Source organism: Hibiscus syriacus, unplaced genomic scaffold (assembly GCF_006381635.1).
Source record: "Hibiscus syriacus cultivar Baekdansim isolate YM2019G1 unplaced genomic scaffold, ASM638163v2 tig00111718_pilon, whole genome shotgun sequence".
Lineage (NCBI taxonomy): Eukaryota > Viridiplantae > Streptophyta > Magnoliopsida > Malvales > Malvaceae > Hibiscus > Hibiscus syriacus.
The window spans coordinates 189,946-211,226 of NW_024063161.1; the positions used below are offsets into that span (position 1 = coordinate 189,946).

Consider the following 21,281-nt stretch of genomic DNA (forward strand, 5'->3'; position numbering starts at 1 on the left):
CTTTTGTTAATAGAGATGAACTTGACTCGGTGCATATAAACTTTTCTTGTAAGATTTGAGTCTAACGAGCATACATTTTCTTTCTTGCTCATTGTTTGATTTGAGTGTGTCGGACTAATTAGGATGTTCTAGAACTTGTAATCACAATGCATATCAAGACTACATATTGAACATAATGTTTTAATGTGATGGGGGCACCTAGGATAAACCCATTTTCCCCAAAAAGGCTACCCGTTTATATATCCACTAGTGAACCGCATTTGAGCATATTTCTCTTCCTTTGTTTTACATCTCATAATTAAACCTGAAGCCTTTCTTTTTATTTTTCCTCTCTTTTCACACCCTTACCGAGACTTGAGATCTTGTATCACTCTTGTTCTACAAAAAAAATAAAAAAACTATTCATTGTTTAGAACAACATAAAAAAAGAAAAGAAAAAATGTTCACTGTTTCGAACAGAAAAAAACAGAGAGAAAAAAAGAAGGAAAATTATCTTTTCAATTGCCTTTCATTTATTCTTTTTCCTTCTTTTATTGTGATTCATGTTAGTTCATGGATTGTTCCTATTTGTATTAATCTATTGTATTGGTACTTAACCCGATCACCATGGCCTTTTCCCCTACCCTACCCTAACCTAAGCCCCGTTACACATTGTTTAAAGACCACTTGATTATTGCATTATGTTCACTTTTTGTAGTGAAGACTTGATTGGATTCCAAGCCTATGGTAACATTTTGGTTAGTTCCGGTTTGAGCAATTTCATTTACCCCAAACACTTTGAGCGGATATGTAAATCTTTGTGAGGTATTGAGTCGTGTTTCATTGAAGTTCGTAATTAATTGAGATATCTTACTTACTTTAAATTTTCTTAGTTATGTCTTCGCTTGATTGTAACTTGAATTCGGAAAATGTCATGGACTTAGTTGATTTTAAGTTTGAGGAATAACATGGGATTGAAGATGGCAACTTATGATTTTGATGTATTAATTGATGAATGCTTGAGGACAAGCATTGAATAAGTGAGAGGGAATTTGATAAGTTCTTTATTTAGCTATTTTTTAGCTTTTAAATTGCTCTGTAATCATTGTTTTTGGCTTATTTGTTCGTTTTGATTCATTTTCTGTGCATGATGCTAGATTCTGGAAATTGCACTAAAATGACAGAATTCTGCAGTTTTTTTATTTTCGGAATCAAAGCTGGATTAGTGGGCATGAAACATCTTACGAGGAGATGACGTCAGCACCTTCTAGAAGGTTCAATCAATGCTTCTAGATGAATGAATGGATCAACCACACATTTCTGCAATTCGATTTTGAATTAAACTCATGTTTTATGATATTACTTTAAATATTATATTTTATCTTATCTTTGTTTTAGGTATTTTAGTTTAAATAGTTTTAAGTATTTTAATTATGATTTATTTTCTTTATTTTAGGATTATCTTTACCTTGTTTTTAGGATTTTAAAGGCTATAAATACCCTCTCAGGGTAAGCCTAGAACATATCTCTCAACAACTGAGAATTTATTCTTCTTATTCTCTCTAGCTTTATAAAATTCTCTCTTTTATTTCCTTTCAAGTTTTCGAAAATTTTTATTTTATTTTTAAGTTTTGTTTTCAAATATGCTAAGTATGAATCTGGTCATGATTAGCTAATTTTATTTTAAGTCGAAGGCTAAAGCGAAGACTTAATTCAAATGTGAGAATTGTAAGGCACTTAAATCACTTAGATATCTCTCTATTTTCTGTGCTTATTTTCAAATAAAAAAGATTTTCAAAACTAAAAGTCGGCGTTGGTCTAGATTTTGTTATGGTTAACGTGGGAGGAAGGATTGACTTATTGAAGCACATTCGACTTCATGTGAACACAATTAGCAAAATTATTTGCTAAGAGGAAACTAATATCAGAATCAGTTATTATTGAAACAACATAATCAAGTTGGCAGCTTTTTGAACTTCAACGTTTTAGAGATCTACAATATTGTTGTTGCTTAGATCAACTCACAAATCGAAATTTAAGAGTGCACTTGGATATTCGGTATACAAAGCATAGTCACAAAGATTTGTCCTTGCAGACAAGTAGCCGACATGAATCTTGAAGTAAAAATCTATTTCGATGATTCGAGAAATTTGAGGCAAAGCTAAAGCCTGAGGCTATTTTTACCATAAATTTTCTTTATATCAATTTATTTTATTTATTTATATGTTTATTTAATCTTTATCTCATTTTATTTTTTTAAACAATTTAAAAACTCCCCCATTTTATCTTTATCATTTTGTTATAATTATTATTTTATCCTTATCTTCCATTTTAAAATATTTATATTTAATTATTTATTTTATTATTTTATTCTTATCTTTTTATCTTTATCTAAAATTATATCTTCTTCTAAATCAAAAAGTCCACTAAATCAGAAACACAAGAGTCCCTGTGGATCGACCCTGCTTCTCTATACTACTCTCACTTTTTACATATTAAAAAACCGAAATTATTTTGATAGCAAAACGACAGTTATCAAATACTAAGGAAAGCTTAAATTCCAATTGATTGCTACTACATGGTTGCTCCACGCTGCTGGTACACTCCCTGATGAATGGCTTAGACGACCATGGTAATGGTATAAGAAAAAAAAAAAGGCGGCTAAGGTTTTTTTTCATAAAGTGTTGAGAAAAATATTGTATTTACAACTCATTAAAGTTAAACTTTCCATCAATAGGAAAATCCCTTTTTTATGATAATTCCTTTTTAAAATTCAAATTTCAGCCTTATCTTGCAGCACCTGTAAATAACTGTAAACTTATAAAATTTCTCAAGTTGCATGGTGATTTAGAAATACTAAAACATCGTCTCGGTAATCTAGTCCAGCATCGGTGCTCAACAACGACTATAACATTAACAATGTCACAACATTCGTTTTGCGGTAGAAACATTAAAATCATCCTAAGTACTAACAATTCACTGCTAATATGCAAATGATGTAAAATATGCTAAAAAAATCTAATTATGATCCTAAAAATGCTAGAGTGCAAACTTAACCTAAATAAAAAATCTAAATAATAACTTTTTTGGAGAGTTATCACCCCGTACATGGATGAATTTACTGATAATAGGCATAGGGTGGCATTTTCCATGGTTTATGTAGAAATAGATGTTACCTTTAAGGTTCCTAAGGTCGTTAATATGAAACTGTGTAGTGGTTCTATGGCTGTTATTGAAGTGGTAACGCCGTGGATACCTCCTCGGTGTTTCCACTGTCATGTTTTTAGCCATAATGATAGGGGTGTCCTAATTTGAAAAGAAAAAATAGGTATGGATTCCAAAAATTGGGAAGTTTTTACCCGATAAGGGGTCGAGAGGTGTGCAAAAACTAGACACTATAGTGGGAAGCGGTTCTCCTGAGGTAAGGTAATGTAGCGTTGGAGCTACAGAAAATTAGTGGTACTGATTTAGCTATTGGTGTGGTAGGAAAGGATCAAATTGTGGAGGATTTGGCTTTAGTTGTATAATATATTATTTTTGATGATGCTAGTGGTCAGGTGTTGGGTGACAGTAAGGTCTCAGTGCCTACTGAGGCTCGAAATGATTTTGGGGTAAATCTGGTGGTTAATGAGAAGGGGAAATATGTTGTTGGTTAATATGTGGTCTCGCCTGAGGTTTAGTAGGATTGTGAGGCTGCCAAGGGTGTTATGACATTTACATAGAGAATGAAGAAAACTAAGAAGAATGCTTATAGGGGTAAAAAAACAAGGGTCGCCTTCTACTTAGGATAATGATATAATTTTTGTTTTGGAATACAAGGGGTTTTAATAACCCCAAAAAGTAGTTATGTAACACCCCCAACCGTATCCGACCCGGATACAAATCCGAGGTGTCACATTGACTTTTAAAACCTTTACATTTATAAATATAAAAGAAATCATAAAACATTTAAACTTTCATTAACATAAAGTTAACAATTTACATAAGTAAGTTCAAAACATTACAAAATCGATCAGAACATACGTACTTTACGACTTTGTTTACATGCCAACATATCTATTACATAAAATGACAAGTACTTCTGATCTGATCTTCTTGCTTCTCAGTACCTACGTGTAAAATGCTTACACGCTAAGTCATAAACTTAGTGCTGCATAAAAAAATATAACATTACATTTCCTATAAATATGAGCATTACGATCTAACTATTCAAATACCATTATACTTATCATATCATAAATAAATAATATCATATATGATTCAGTGTAAACAATAATAACATGATAACATATAATCATGTAAATACTTTTTATATCTTTTATAAGCCCATGTACATTACTGAGAACTTAAGGTATGTGAGTATATTGAGGTTGTGCACATATGTTGTCACACAGCTCGTATAAGGGTCCACTGAGTGGCATGTGAAATCTGTCCCAAAAGACATCATGTTGTCCCGAAGGACCTATGTATATCCCAAATGACCTATGTAACCCTCGACTCTTAGCATGCCAACTATACCTATAGCTCTCAGATCACATAACATGGGAATTATAATTATATTTCATACATTCATATAACCATAATTTCACCAGATATTCATGTACTCATATCATTTCTCTTAGAATCCCCATATTTTTTCTCCTTGTCATATATCATATAACATATGTTATTTGAGTATGTTCACATGAATCATAAAGCATGTATCAATTCACATAAACATATATAACTCATGCATGTGTTTATAATGATCATAATATATGCATGTTCATAATTATTGGACCATAAAAACTAACATAGGAAATAGACTTATCACAAGTCTATTTCCATTGAACAACACTATAGTATGTGTAAAATCCCAAACTACGGGTTAGTGACTAAATTGTAAAACTTCATAATTTGGTGATTAAAATAAAATAGTTGAATAGTTTAATGACTTATTTAAAAATAAGTTATGAAGGTTGTTAGTAATTATTAAAGGAATTAAAGGGCAAAATGGTCATTTGACTTAGAAATGATAAGATAAGAATATATGGGGATAAGGCTGAGAGATTTCTCCAGAAATCTCTTCCTTCTTCTTCTTCTCCACCGTGAACCCAAGGGAGCAAAGGTGAGCTTCTTTGTTAGCTGATTATTTGTTGATTTTAAGAGTGGTTTTTGATCCTTAGGTGATACTTAAGCTTAAGGAAAGCTTAAGTTGTCTTATAATCAAAAGATGAGAAGTTATGAGAGATTAAATATAAGAAGTTTCTAAATGAATTTTTGAAAAAGAGTTGATAAAAGAACTTTTAGATGGAATTTGACTTGTCATCAACTAAATTAAAAGATATGAAGTGATAGAATTGGATTTAGAACATCTTGAAAATTTGGTATGATAATTGATTTTTATATGGAGAATAGGATTTTAATGTTTAAGACGTGATAAATGAGTATAAATTAGTTTAAGTATGTGTACTTGAGTTAATAGTATAAAAGGGGAGGAAACATGAAGTATTGAAGTTGAAAGGAGTGAATTTTCATGCTTAAATTATGATTTCTGGGCAAGGTGTATCGGTACACATTCAATATGTACCGATACACTATTAAATGAAGAAACATCGAATGCAATAAGTGTATCGATACACAGACAGTATACTGATACCCTATAGTGTGTATCGATACACTTCAAAGGGAAAATGGAAATATATATTTCCTTTAGTTAAGAAATGAAAACTAGAGCATGCTATTGGGAATATTGATATGTATAATGTATGGTTATGTAGACAGAGAACATGAACAAGTTTCGGAACGATCACCGAATTAAGATTCGACTCAAAGAAAGAAATATTAGAGGTGGAATTGGGAATTAAGTGAGGCCAAGGTGAGTACATACTATAGATATAGTGCAATGGAATAAGACTTGTGATAAGTCTATTTCCTATGTTGGTTTTCAAAGTTCCATGATTATGAATATACATACATGATGATATTATAAATACATGCATAAATTATATATGTTTATATGATGTATGAGATTGATGATCATATGCACATGTGATATGTGACTGAAGAGAAAAAAATATGTGATCATAAGAGAAATGAAATGAATACATGAATATATGAAGTATAATGATAGTGCCCATATTATGTGATATGAGAGCTAGGGGTATAGTTGGCATGCCAAGAGTCGAGTGTTACCTATGTTCTTCGGGACATATGGACTGATTACCATTCTTTGGGATATATGGACTGATTACCTACGTTCTTCGGGACATATGGACTGATTACCTAGGTTCTTATGGACCTATGGATTGGTTATTCGGGACATTGATTGAGCTATAGTAACAACATATGTGTGCACAACCTCAAAGTACTCATATACTTTAAGTTCTCATTAATGTACATGGGCTTATAACAGGTATCAAAAGTGTTGTTATTATTATTCTTTACACTGAAGTACACGTGACATGATTGAATTGATAGATTGCATGCTTATATTTATAAGAAATGCATCATTATTATATTTTATGCCTCACTAAGTCTATGACTTAGCGTGTAAGCGATTTACACGTAGGTACTGAGAAACAAAAGGATCAAAGCTAAATTCAACAAACAACATATCTCCACTCGAAGATCAAATCAGAAATAAATTACACAATATGTTTTGTTATGTGATAAATAGGTTGGTATGTAAATAAAGTCGGTAAATTGCTCTGATCGAGTTTTGTAATGTTTTAAACGTATTTATGTAAATGGTAACTTTATAGTGATGAAAGTTTAAATTTTTATGAGTTTTATATATGTTGGGTTGAAATTACTGTAGCAGTGCATCGATACTCATTTTAAATTCGATGTTTTTGTGTATCAGTACACTGTTCATGTTACTGTAGTAGTGCATCGTATGTTCACGGTATTGTTTTTACTGTTCACGGTACTATTTATCGATACTATTCATACAATATAATATTATTCATAAAAACATTTTTTGCCTTAATTTGTTATAACGAACATAATTCAATAGTATATTATTGTATTTTCTTAATATTGTCCAAATGTTCTAATATTTTGTAAGAATATTGTTTTAAAAGTCAATGACATATCAGACTTATATCCGGGTTGGGTACAGGTTGAGGTGTTACATTTAATGGTATAAAAGCTATGGTTTAGCCGATTCTAGGAATAAACCAAAGTCTAGAGTGTCTTTAAATTGAATACATGCCAACATATAGTGAGAACTTCTGATCTGGTATAGTAATGAGTATGTTATTTTCTAATAAACGATATGTTTATTCTTTTTAGTTGTCCGGGCATAATAGTTCTCGAACTGAAGCGGGAGACAATAGGCCCACTGAGAGTAGTAATTCACCTGCCCTGGTCAGGCAATGTGAAGAACATGCACCTACTGGAGTGCCTGTACAAGTTCCAGATGTTTTCTTCAGGATGTTGGATGCTATTCTGACGCGTTTTCAGCCTCATGTTTCCTCTACACAGAGGATGAATATAGAAAAGGAGTTAAAGAGATTAGGAGCTCCTGAATTCAAAGATGAAGCTGAGGAAGGTCATGTTGCTGCGGACCTTTGGCTAAATGACGTAAAGATTATGTTAGATGGACTCTACTATTCTGATGTGGAGAAATTAGATGGAGTGGTCTCCTTACTTCGTGGGCAATAGAGAATCTGGTGGACGAATGTCACTTTGAGAATGACAAGTGACCTAGTCCTTATTATTAGAAGAATTTAAACACAAGTATATAGGAGACCAGTTTATCAGGCAAATGAAGCAAAATTCTTGAATCTGAAACAGATGAATCACACAGTATATGAGTACGAGTTTAATAAGTTAAGTCATTTTTTGGCTGTTTGATTCCAATAGACAATTATGTGTGTGAGTGGTTTGTAGAGGGCTTGCGCCCGAGGTTGAAAGAAATATTGATAGTGCTGAACTTTCATCGTTTCAAGAAGTAGTAAATCGAGCTAAAGCTTTAGAAAAAGCTCGAAATGAACGATTTGGGGAACAAAGAGCTCAACTGTCTAAAAGAACTGGGGCTTTATCGAGTTCTGCTCCACCCAAGATAGGTAGAGATTTTGGTTTTCAGTCTCAAGCAAGGTCTAGATCGGTAGTATCCTCCATTAGAGAATCAAATTAGATGAGAACTAGACACTCAATCAGTAGGGTTGGTGAGGGCAGAGCATAACAAAGACACTATCAGACTTGTGGAAAATATCATGTGGGATATGTAGAGTAGAATCCGGAGCTTGTTTCGATGTGATGAAGCGGACATTTCGTGAGAGATTGTCCATTTGGGATAGGAGAACCTGCACAGTCGGAGCGATCTGCTTCGATATCTCAGAGAGGAAGAGGTAGAGGAAGAAGTCATCCTGAATCCTCTACACAACAGGACATACGCTCCACTGCTTGAGTGTATAATATTAATACTAATGAAGATTTTGATGATCCAGAGATAATAGCATGTACCTTTTTACTGTGTAATAAATATGTTATGATATTGATTGATATGGCTTGCATATTCATATATTAATAGTAAATTGGTAAGAGAATTGAGAATTCAATTAGAAGTTATTTGTAGTGATGTGGTAGTGATAAACCTATTAGAGCACAGTGTTTGGATAAATAAGATGTGTTGAGGGTGTTCTATTAGAATTCAAAAATTGAATTCCCTACTAAGTTGATGAATTACTATTAAAGGGATTTGAAGTAAGATTGGAAATGAACCAGTTATATAATTAGCATACAAATGTCAATTGTAAATTTAAAAAGAATAAAGCTAATCAGTTCAGACGATTGAAATTATAGTATTAGAGGTTCTCTATCATTCTGAAATAGATTAGTTTCTTTGTTGCACTAACAAGATAAAGTAGAGGGGATGAATGTTATTAGGCGATATTATTTAGGAAGAGTTTAAGAATATGTACATCAATGATCAATTTATAAGACAAAGATAAATGGAATGTTTGAATTTGAACCAAGGAAAGTGTATCATGAATGAGGAAGAATGAAGATTTGATAAGTAAAGAAAATGGAGGATGAGTTATTTTGATGGGGAAGAATATATATGAATGGTTTGATGAAGGTTTACGTTTTTCATTGAAAGAAATAAGTTAAATAACAAAGTAATGTGATAGTGAGTGTATTAAAGTTAAAGGATTTGTATGTTTGACAGAAATTAAGGATTGAGATAAAAGTTTAAAAGGATAAAAAAATATAAGTATAAGTGAAATGAAAGGAAAGCGAAAGCATAAGGGAAAAATGTAATGAAAGAATTAAGGTAATGAAGTGAAGTTTATGATAGCACGAAATATTTATTGAAGTAGTAGACATGTAGACAATATCTTATCTCCTTGTGCAATGAAAATTCAAGGACGAATTTTCTTAAGGGGAGAGATTTGTAACATCCCAAACTACGGGTTAGCGACTAAATTGTAAAACTTCAGAATTTGGTGATTAAAATAAAATAGTTGAATAATTCAATGACTTATTTGAAAATAAGTTATGAAGGGTTGTTAGTAATTATTAAAGGAATTAAAGGGCAAAATGGTCATTTGACTTAGAAATGGATAAAATAAGGATATATATGGGGATAAGGTTGAGAGATTTCTCCAGAAATCTCTTCCTTCTTCTTCTTCTCCATCGTGAACCCAAGGGAGCAAAGGTGAGTTTCTTTGTTAGCTGATTATTTGTTGATTTTAAGAGTGGGTTTTGATCCTTAGGTGATACTTAAGCTTAAGGAAAGCTTAAGTTGTCTTATAATAAAAAGATAAAGAAGTTATGAGAGATTAAAGATAAGAAGTTTCTAAATGAATTTTTTAAAAAGTGTTGATAAAAGAACTTTGAGATGGAATTTGACTTGTCATTAACTAAATTAAGAGACATGAAGTATAGAATTGGATTTAGAACATCTTGAAAATTTGGTATGATTATTGATTTCTATATGGAGAATAGGATTTTGAGGTTTAAGATGTGATAAATGAGTATAATTTTGTTTAAGTATATATACTTGAGTTAATAGTATAAAAGGGGAGGAAACATGAAGTATTGAAGTTGAAATGAGTGAATTTTCGTTCTTAAAATATGATTTCTAGGCAAGGTGTATCGGTACACATTCAATATGTACCGATACACTATTAAATGAAGAAAAATAAAAATGCAATAAGTGTATCGATACACAGGCAGTGTATCGATATACCAGTGAAGGGATGTACCGATACCCTATAGTGTGTATCGATACACTTCAAAGGGAAAATAGAAATATATATTTTCTTTAGTTAAGAAATGAAAACTAGAGTATGCTATTGGGAATACTGATATGTATAATGTATGGTTATGTAGACAGCGAACATGAACAAGTTTCGGAACTATCACCGAATTAAGATTTGACTCAAAGAAAGAAATATTAGAGGTGGAATTGGGAATTAAGTGAGGCCAAGGTGAGTGCATACTATAGATATAATGCAATGGAATAAGACTTGTGATAAGTCTATTTTCTATATTGGGTTTCAAAGTTCCATGTTTATGAACATACATACATGATGATATTATAAATACATGCATAAATTATATATGCTTATATGATGTATGAGATTGATGATCATGTGCACATGAATACATGAATATATGAAGTATAATGATAGTGCCCATGTTATGTGATATGAGAGCTAGGGGTATAGTTGGCATGCCAAGAGTCGAGGGTTACCTATGTTCTTCGGGACATATGGACTGATTATCTATGTTCTTCGGGACATATGGACTGATTACCTATGTTCTTCGGGACATATAGATTGATTACCTAGGTTCTTATTGACCTATGGATTGGTCATTCGGGACATTGATTGAGTTGTGGTGACAACATATGTGTGCACAACCTCAAAGTACTCATATACCTTAAGTTCTCAGTAATGTACATGGGCTCATAACAGGTATCAAAAGTGTTGTTATTATTATTCTTTACACTGAAGTACATGTGACATGATTGAATTGATAGATTGCATATTCATATTTATAAGAAATACATCATTATTATATTTTATGCCTCACTAAGTTATGACTTAGCGTGTAAGCGATTTATACGTAGGTACTGAGAAATAGGAGGATCAAAGCTAAGTTCAATAGAACAACATATCTCCACTCGAAGATCATATCAGAAGTAAATTACACAGTATGTTTTGTTATGTGATAAATATGTTGGTATGTAAATAAAGTCGGTAAATTAAGTATGTATGCTCTGATCGAGTTTTGTAATGTTTTAAACGTATTTATGAAAATGGTAACTTTATAGTGATGAAAGTTTAAATTTTTATGAGTTTTATATATATTGGGATGAAATTACTATAGCAGTGCATCGATATACTGTAGCAGTGCATCGATACACATTTTAAATTCGATGTTTTTGTGCATCGGTACACTATTCACGGTACTGTAGCAGTGCATCGGTACATTGTTCATGGTATTGTTTGTTACTGTTCACGGTACTATTTACACTGTATCGATATTATTCATACAATATAATATTATTCATAAAAATATTTTTGCCTTAAATTTGTTATAACGAACATAATTCAGCAGTATATTATTGTATTTTCTTAATATATGTCCAAATGTTCTAATATTTTGTAAGAATATTGTTTTAAAAGTCAATGTGACATATCAGACTCGTATCCGGGTTGGGTACAGGTTGGGGTGTTACATTTAATGGTATAAAAGCTACGGTTTAGCCGATTCTAGGAATAAACCAAAGTCTATAGTTTTTTAAATTGAATACATGCCAACATATAGTGAGAACTTCTGATCTGGTATAGTAATGATATGTTGTTTTGCTAATAGACCGATATGTTTATACTTTTTAGTTTCCGGACATAATAGTTCTCGAAGTGAAGTGAGAGACGATAGGCCCACTGAGAGTAGTAATTCACCTGCCCTGGCCAGACAATGTGAAGAACATGCACCTACTGGAGTGCCTGTACAAGTTCAAGACATTTTCTTCAGGATGTTGGACGCTATTATGACGCGTTTTCAGCCTCATGTTTCTTCTACACAAAGGATGAATGTAGCAAAGGAGTTAAAGAGATTAGGAGCTCCTGAATTCAAATGTGAAGCTGAGGAAGGTCTTTGCTACGGACCTTTGGCTCAATGATGTAAAGATTATGTTAGATGGACTCCACTATTCTGATGTGGAGAAATTAGATGGAGTGGTCTCCTTGCTTCGTGGGCAAGCGAGAATCTGGTGGACGAATGTCACTTTGAGAATGACAAGTGACCTAATCCTTATTATTAGAAGAATTTAAGCACAAGTATATATGAGACCAGTTTATCAGGCTAATGAAGTAAGAATTCTTGAATCTAAAATAGATGAATCGCACAGTGTATGAGTAAGAGTGCGAGTTTAATGAGTATCGATACTATCATACAGTATAGTACTATTCATAAAAACATTTTTTTGCCTTAAATTTGTTATAACAACATAATTCAACGGTATATTATTGTATTTTGTTAATATAAGTCCAAATGTTCTAATATTTTGTAAGAATATTGTTTTAAAAGTCAATGTGATATCTCGGACTCGTATCGGGTCGGGTACGGGTTGGGGGTGTTACAGTATGCACTCACTTGGCCTCACTTGATCCCAATTACTTCTATGACTTGATTTCTCTTTCTTGATCGATTCTAACTTCTCGTTCGTTCAGAATTTTCTTGTGTTCAATATCTACACAATCATACATTCCAAGTATTATAATTCGATCCTTAATTTATCAGGCTAAAAGAAAGGTTGAATTCTATTTTCCACTTGAAGTAGTATCGGTACCTAAGGTATGGTACCGATACTTCCCTAGCTATGGTATCAATACCAACCCTGGGTATCGATACCCATTTTGTAATATGTAATCCTTGTTTCAAAAATGGTACCGATACTGACCTTATGGTATCGTACCCTTGGTATCAATACTACCTTCCCAAGTATCAATACCCCATGAATGTCTTTGTCAAATTCAGGCTTATGGTATCGATACTATTCAACCAATATCGATACCCCTATACAAAATCACTCTTTTACTCTTGAAGTATTGGTATTTGATGAAGCAGTACAGATACTCATAGCCCAGATTTCACTTTTTAAACAAAAAAATTACCCTTATCAGCACAAATCCTTCATTTCTTATTCCCTTTCGTACTCTTAACTCAAGTACACATACTCAAACAATTTCTATTCATCTAACACATCTTTATCTTCAAAATCCCATCCTATATATAGAAATCAAGAATCCTACCAATTTTTCAACATATTCTAATATCAATTCTAACACTTCATACTTCTTAATTAAGTTGACGACAAGTCAATTCTAGTCTCAAACTTTATTTACTAACTCTCTTCCAAGATTTCACTTATTACCCTCTTATCTTTAATCTTTCCTAACTCCCTCATCTTTTGATTTTAGAACAACTTAAGCTTTCCTTAAGCTTAAGTATTGCCCAATGAACATAAACCAAACTTAAATTCAATAAATAACTTAGCTAATAAGAAACTCACCTTTGTTATGGTAGCTCACGGCTGAAGAAGAAGAAGAAGAAGAAGAGCTCTCTGGATATTTTCCTTTCTCGTTTCTTTCAATCTCCACGTGTATATATATCATCACCATATTAGATTTTAATTTATCTTTAGGTCAAATGACCATTTTGACCTTCTATCCATCATTCTTTACATTTCAATCCTACATAAATTTTTCATATAAGTCCCTAAACTATTCAATTTATCTACTTTAGCTAATAAATTCTGGAGTTTTTAATTTAGTCACTAACCTGATATTGAGGATATTACAAGTTAGGTGTTTTGGATGGAATTAGGAGTCTTAATGTTGATTTGGTTTGTTTATTTGAAACTAGAGTTAGATAGGTGAATAAGCATTCCCTTTAGACCAAGTATTTTCTTGGTTGGATTGTTTCCATAACTATGCTTTTTCGGTTTTGGGCAGGAATTGGTTTCTTTGTAAAGCTACTATTGATGTTGAGGAAGTGATTATCATTGATTGGTGTATTACAAGAGTTGTTCGTGTTGGTGATATCAAATTCTTTGTGTCGAGTGTCTATGGTTGCAATTTAAGAGTTGATCAGACTAGGCTTTGGCAACATTTGATTGATCTTAAATTGGTCGTTGGATGACTTTAACGTAGTGGTTGCGCCTGAGAGATGGAGCACTCTTGATCATGACATGAAAGAGTTTGTTGATTGCACGAGTTCTATTAGTTTGTTTGACCATGCATATCGGGGGCCTGTTTTCACCTAGTTTAATCGATAGGAGGATGCATTTTTGGCCCAAAAATTGGAAAGGGTGATGGTTTCTACTTCTTGGATATCTATTTTTTTTCATGCTTAGGTTGAGTTTATTGCACTGAGCATGTCAGATCATTGCCCGAGATTGGTTAGAATTGGCAGGCGCTAAAGTTTTTTACAAAGTCTTTTTATTTCTTTAATTTTTGGACTAAGGATCCTGAGTTCCTTACGTGGTTGGTGCAAGTTTGAATGAGCCTTTGTGGGCTAATGACCCTCTAAAGCTACTTTTTCTTAAGCTCAAACAGGTAAAGCCTGTTTTGTCTGTTGAATATGTATAAGTATCTCAGTTAGATGTCTTTGCCGTTTCTCTGGATGAAAGGTTGTAGGCTCGTGAAAGGGAAACTATGGTTGAGTTCCAGAGATTGTCTAGAGCGGAGGAGAGTTTCCTTAGGCAGAAAGCAAGAGTGCAGTGGGTTCAAGAAGGGGATAAAAAATTTGTTTTTCCATTCTATGTTACTGTTAAGCAAAATAGGTAGATGATATGTCCCCTTTTGAATGATCAAGGGCAACGACTGGATACTCAGGAGCATATTTTTGTGGAGGCTGTGGGTTTTTTCTTCAAAAATTCATTGGAGGTTCGGGATGGTTCAATTTCTAAGGTGGATGTAGGTCTACTTCGAGAGATTTTGGGGTTACGTTTTTTTGACACTATTAAGGATTATTTACAGAGGAAGATTACTAGGATAAAGTGAAGGCTGCTATGTTTGCTTAGGAATCTGACAGGGCATCGGGGCCTGATGGTTATGCTTCTATTTTTTCAAAGAGGTATGAGACATTGTTGGGGAGGATCTAATTCACGGAGTGTTGAGTATTCAAAGTTATTTAATTATCAATTTTTAAAAATTAAATATCAAAGTGACACTCATTTTTAATTATTTAATCAAATAAAAATTTTAAGTTAAATTTAATTGAAACATAGATGATCCGATGTGCTTTAATATACCTGACATCCAATTTAAAAAGATCAAGCTAAATTGTACTTTTACATATAAAAACGATTAATTGGCCATAAATTTGCACACATAATATGATCCTAGAATGGAATAACTGACAAAAGCATCATTTCCCGACTTTTGAACAATACATTACCAACCAATGATAAAAAATGAAGGCGCGCGATGGTCTTTGGGCCTTCAGGCGTTGGATTTTGATATTTTATGATCATTTCTCATTCGTGGCCCCATTTTACTTATTTATATCCTGATTGGATGTTTTAGTTGAGCACTAAGACCAAGCAAAATCATGTGATTTATCAAGTAGGAAGGTAGAAAAGACGATTCCAATTTAATTGCAAGACCGGCAACTGTTTAGACGTTAATTCAGTTTGGTTTTGCTACTGGGATTGGATTTGGGACAAAACGATGTTCCACTTATGACATAATAAAAGGTAAAACCAAAATGTGACCCCATTATACCAAATAATGGTTGGAATCCAAAGGATAGAACTTGAAAAGCGGATATGGTGGTGGCGTTTCCGTTTCTCAATCGAAGATTCTTCAGTTTTTTCCATAGGCAAGTCACTTCTCTTATGCCTTAACTCCCAACTGCCCTCAGGTAAGCTGTTGTTCGTTAAGTCCTTTCAACTTCTTACAAGTTCCACGTAATATGAAAAGCAGTCTCCTTTCCAAACACTTAAAGTCAGTTCCTTAGCTTCGGCTAACTGTTCTTACAAGTTCCAATATGTGAGGCCGGACGGACAAGCATTTGATTAACCGTACACTGATAAATATTTTACTTTGTGTCAGTGGATCGATATGTTTTAGGATGCTTTTGCTTAGCAGAAAGGAAAATAAAAATCAATAATAACTGTGGGTTACATTGAGAAAGTGACCTACCATATCATACCTTCTACTTTTGTTTCTCATTCAGTTTTGGTGTTACTGAATTACTAGATAAGCATGGATGCATGGTGGGTTATAGAACTTGTCTTTTTGGTTCAACAGACTTATAGTGAACGAGGGATGCTTGAAAGATAATCTCAAGCTCATTCTCTATATTCATACATTTTTTGTGGTGGCGGAGATTGCCCTGGGAAGTGATGCAAAAGCAGAATATTCTCGACAGTAATGCTTCTTTCTTTTTCAGAAAAAAAATCTTTATGGACAACTCAATTATGGAATTGCCTGTGCCCTTCCGGGCTTACATAACCATTCAAGTAATGCAATTTTTTGTCATTGAAGGGCCAAAATACAATCTATGGAAATTAGCCTCATATACACATTACAACGCAGATGCATCAAAGGAGTGGCTGATGGAAGTCAAGGGAAATTATCTGACAAAGAGGACGACCTCTGCCCCGTCGACTGTGTTAGAGAATTTTAAACCGATGAAGAGTTCTTAAAAATTCTTGAAAAGGCCAAAGAAACTAGTTCTTTAGTTGTAGTTGATTTTTATCGAACTTCCTGCAGAAGCTGCAAGTACATAGAGCAAGGGTTCTCGAAATTATGCAAGGGTGTGGTCGGTGAAGATGCTGACGTGATCTTGAAACATAGTGGGAGTATCTTTTACACGACCCGAACTTTGAACAAAGTATGTTGATGCATCAGTTCTATGTTCTAATTCAGTGTTGCTGTTTTAAGAATAAAGAGCAGGAACAGTGAGACATGAGCTCTTACTTATTGTATATTTTCTTCTGCAGGAACCTAATGTACAAAGATGATTGTCATGTGTCATTCGCTGCATATTAAGATGAATCTGAATTATTGCAGGCAGTGCCTCTTTTCTACTTCTATAAGAATGGAGTTCTCTTGGAAGCATTTCTGACCAGTGACAAGGAGAAAATTGTTGAGGCCATTAAGAAATATACGTCAACAAATCAAGGTGCCAATATTTTCAAACTTTGCTTTTGCAGTAAAATAATCAATAAGTTACTTGGAATAGATCGGACCGGGTTATCTGGCATAGAACATGCTACTACAGTAACCATGATTTACAGGATGTTCTTAGTGAAACTGTTATTGCTTACCCCATTGTTCGCGTAATATGATCAACAGCGTTGTCTGCTTGTTCATTTTCAGCTCTGTTGAGTTGCATGCTTTGAATATATCTGCTGAAGAGTAAGAAGCCTTTTAGATATGGCATTTGTACAAATAAGTGAATCTCTCAATTCAAACTCTAGATATGGCATATCTAGAATTGGATTACCAGGAATGTGACACGATTCTAATGACGGAAACGCACAACCAAATCATATATTCCTCGGCAACTCACCAGGCCAGTGCATGATAAGGTTCAATGTCTTGTCTTAAAGATTTTCCCACGGCAACAATTGAATAGAATGTTTAAACAGGATTTAATATATATATATATATCTTTGTGTAGATAACTTCTGGTCACCTTCTTATGTGAGATTAGAAGGACGCAAAAGAAGAGAAAGCAGGCAAGCTTGCACTTATGAACTTGATTGACTAAAAGCAGGGTTATGGTAATGCGTTCCCCACAACAGTGAAAGATGCTTAAAAAATATCAGGGCCAACCAAAGTTGGTGCTGCCTGATAATGATTAAAATGGAAATTGAATAAAGGCTATGGAGCTCTGGTATCCACATGTACTGAGTAGAGTCCATAAAGGAAGACATCACAAGCTGTGATATGCAACCTTGGCTGTCCTTCACAGGCTGCTTACCTGCCGGAGACATCATCTATTCCAAGTTAGCTAATGTTTGTTTGACACGTGTCTCCCTTGCAACCCCTGGCAGAGAGTGCATCATAAGTGTGGTCATTATTTATGGAAAACGGCAAGCTATGAATACTAAAGCATGATTTTTACTCCTTTCTGAAAATGATTTGCAGATAAATCTGAAACTGGGAATACTACTTGTTTGCTAATGAAAGCCTTTCGATTATCATAAATATCAATTTAGGAGCTACAAATTACAAAATGAAAAAGGCTTGAATGACAATGAGAATGAAGTAGTATCTGAGATGGATAGGAAATAACTTGCAAGGGGATTTGCTATATAAATTGTAAAAGCAACTGGAAATTGTCCAGTTAAAAGTTTTACTGTAAGGGAGTTTTGCATTATTGCTGTAATTATAATCCACCCATCTTTCATGCCTGCCTTTTCTATGTTGTAGATTCTTTCCAAAATCTGGTGGGGAGTCCTTGCATAGGAACTGGAAATGGGCCATAGTGGATTCCATTTTCGGATTGTACCACTTCCCATCTGCAAAACCCAACAAAAATGTTACTGTCTGCAGTTAATATTCGCAACAAGTCCTCTTCCAACACCAAAGATATATAATTCGATTTCTTGTGGTCTCTTTCCACCATCTCTATGAATTTAGTCACCTTATTTCACATATCCACTACATTTACAGGAATATCACGGAAGGGTCGTCTAGAAACATCATATAGTAGAACATTCCTTTAACAATTGATTAAGATTGGAAAATCTCAGTGAAGGGGACAGGCAAATAGAACATTCCCTTAAAAATCGATTTAAAAAAACATACCTGAAGTTGGAAACCAAGTGGTGGGTGACTATAAGCATCTCCAACTTTGCAAGCTCGTTTCCAGGACAGGCATGCACTCCACTTCCAAATGGCATGAAAGTGTTGGGTTTTGGGGCAACCTACAAGAAACCGTGAGAGCAATTCATGTCATGTGTACTGCAACCAAAGAAACGCATTGCATATATCGAAGACACTTAATTGCCTGTTCATACCTCAAACCTCCAAGGATCGAATTTCTGGGGATCAGTGAAGAATTCGGGATTGTGATGAATGTTTCTGAACAGAGGCATCACTTTCCAACCCTTCGGAATAAGGTAACCTGTTGGCAATTTTAGAGTTAGCAATTGCCTTATATGCCATTTTGTGTACAGTTTTATTGAATGTCTGATATGTGTTTTGTACATGATGGATTGATTTATTCTAAACCTTTGTATTCCACGTCAGCGACTGCTTCTCTAAAAGTGAAGGATATGATGCTTGCCATTCTTAGAGTCTCTAATATAACCTGACCAAGTCAAATGCTTTCCACTGTCAGCCAAGATGGAAGGGTATCCAAATCCAACTTAGGGATTCAGCAAAAGGATAAATATCACTGTTTATGATTGACGGTTCCCAGTCACCTTGTAAGTAGTTGGCATTTTCCTTGTGTGTGACCAACTCAGCTGCTGATTGCTTTCTTCAGTCAATCTTTTGATTGCCTTGTGTTCAGCCTACAAAGACAGGATCACCCATTAGTTTTATCAAGATTATGCTGTTGTACTGATCTGACCTGGACATGAAAATTTCAATGACAAAGGACAATCAATAAATGAGAATATAGTGTTCATACAGAAAGATATATAGACCGTTCTAGACACAACCCAAAGAAGAAGAAAAATAAAAATGGTTAGTTTGGCTCGTTTCAGGCCCTACCTTAACTGCCTCCAGAAGTTTCGGGTTGTCATGGAGGTACTTGACAATCCATGTCATAGCACTAGCCGTGGTATCCTGAGCAGCAAAAAGAATTCCGATGATGTTATCGGCGATTTGATCATCGGTTAAGACTTCACCTTGTTCATCCTTGGAATTCAACAGACAAGCCACCAGATCCTTCTCCAGCAACTTCTTCTCCTTCCGTTCATTTATGATGTCACTCAATATCTTGCTTAACTTCTTCCTTGCCTGGCGGAAGTTGGTTTGAATTTCAGTGAATACGAAAGAGCACAGTTAATTTTAGGTGTCAACTAACAGTAACAGAGATTAGGATTAATGTTTATTACCTGTAATGCCTTTCTGTATGGAGTTCCAGGGATGTTTATCGGGAATGAATTGTAGCCATTGTCGACTATGAAGTAGTTCTTCTTAAGCTCCTCTCTATATCGAGCCTCCAAACGGCCAAAAATCATTAATATGCCAACTTCGAAAGAAATCTGCAATTATTTGGAGACAAAGATAAAGTCAGGAGATCCAAAGATAATAGGAACAAAACTTTCCTACACTGTATTTTACTAGGGAAAAAGAACTGTTTGTCCCAGTACATGTTAAAGTGCAAAAAGAAATATAAAAATATTGACCCCAATCATTTGTTTGACGACGACGTTGAACTAAACAAACCTTTTTCATTTCATGAAAGGTGTTAACGACATGCCCCTCACGCCAAGAATCCATGGTAGCGGTTGTTAGGGCATCGATATCAGGCACCAAGTTCCGAATAGCCTCGATGGACAATGAGGCTTGAACCAGCTTCCTGAGACGAGTGTGGTAGTCTCCTTGGTGAAAAAACAGCGCCGCTGGACCAACGAGACGCTCCTTGCTGCTGGGGTACGTCGGCTTAAACAAGTGAGCTTTTGTTACTAACACGAAGCGAGCAGCCTCGGGGCTAGCCAGCATGACGGAAGGGCAGCCTAATATATGCGTTTTGAAAATCTCTCCAAACCTGAACCACCACCACGTAAAAAAAAGTACAAGAAACCAAGAAAAGAAAAAGAAATCAAAACGAAGAGAGCCTCAAAACCTCTTCTGTCTGGAAGAAAAGAACTCATTGGGGTCTTGAGAATAGAGTTGGAGAGTTTCTCCTATATAAGGCCATCCCATTGATCCCGGAGGAAGCTCGGTCTCGGCTTTTCCTTGGGATATTTTCTTTTGCCTTCTTACGAATCTATACCAGACTAGAGTTAAAAGAAAGATGATTGCATATGAAAGAGTGACAGCCATTTTTTGTGTTGGGGACACTGATCTCCTTAGGAACTGCTATCTTCAATGCTGGTTTAGGTTTTTGGCGATTTGAATCGCTGGTGGCAGGAGAGGGAGCGCATTGACTTATATAGAGAAATTAAAGAAGATAGAGGCAAGGACGTATGTATGTATTGTTGTAAAATAAGGCTATCGGATAGAGCAAAATCGCAACTGATAATTTGAGAAAATAAAAATGAAGATAAAAGAGACACAAAATTTACGTGTAAAACTCTTAAATAATATAGGGTAAAAACCACGGGCAACGGTAGAAGAATTTCACTATGAGAAAATAGGAATTACAACTTCTCTCTATCTACC

The 21,281-nt window shown here is 34.3% G+C and overlaps 1 protein-coding gene across 1 annotated transcript; it reads right to left on the reverse strand.

Moving 5' to 3' along the window:
- Positions 1-18,113: 18,113 nt before the first annotated feature.
- On the reverse strand, positions 18,114-21,011 carry LOC120168265 (abscisic acid 8'-hydroxylase CYP707A1-like). Its single transcript, XM_039177049.1, has 9 exons — positions 20,743-21,011; positions 20,343-20,664; positions 20,009-20,158; positions 19,662-19,910; positions 19,370-19,459; positions 19,176-19,254; positions 18,962-19,068; positions 18,750-18,868; positions 18,114-18,460 (listed from the first exon to the last, which is right to left on the reverse strand). Exons 1-9 carry the CDS (start codon positions 20,940-20,942, stop codon positions 18,361-18,363), a joined length of 1,416 nt encoding a protein of 471 aa, XP_039032980.1. The 5' UTR covers positions 20,943-21,011; the 3' UTR covers positions 18,114-18,360.
- Between the last annotated feature and the right edge of the window lie 270 nt (positions 21,012-21,281).

Excerpts from the sequence above, each read along its gene's own strand:
- LOC120168265 (XM_039177049.1), bottom strand. The coding sequence starts at position 20,942 with ATGGCTGTCACTCTTTCATATGCAATCATCTTTCTTTTAACTCTAGTC. Across the intron at positions 20,159-20,342 it reads CCTTTCATGAAATGAAAAAG|ATTTCTTTCGAAGTTGGCAT; the intron begins GTTTGTTTAGTT and ends AAATAATTGCAG. Across the intron at positions 19,460-19,661 it reads AACTTCTGGAGGCAGTTAAG|GCTGAACACAAGGCAATCAA; the intron begins GTAGGGCCTGAA and ends CTGTCTTTGTAG.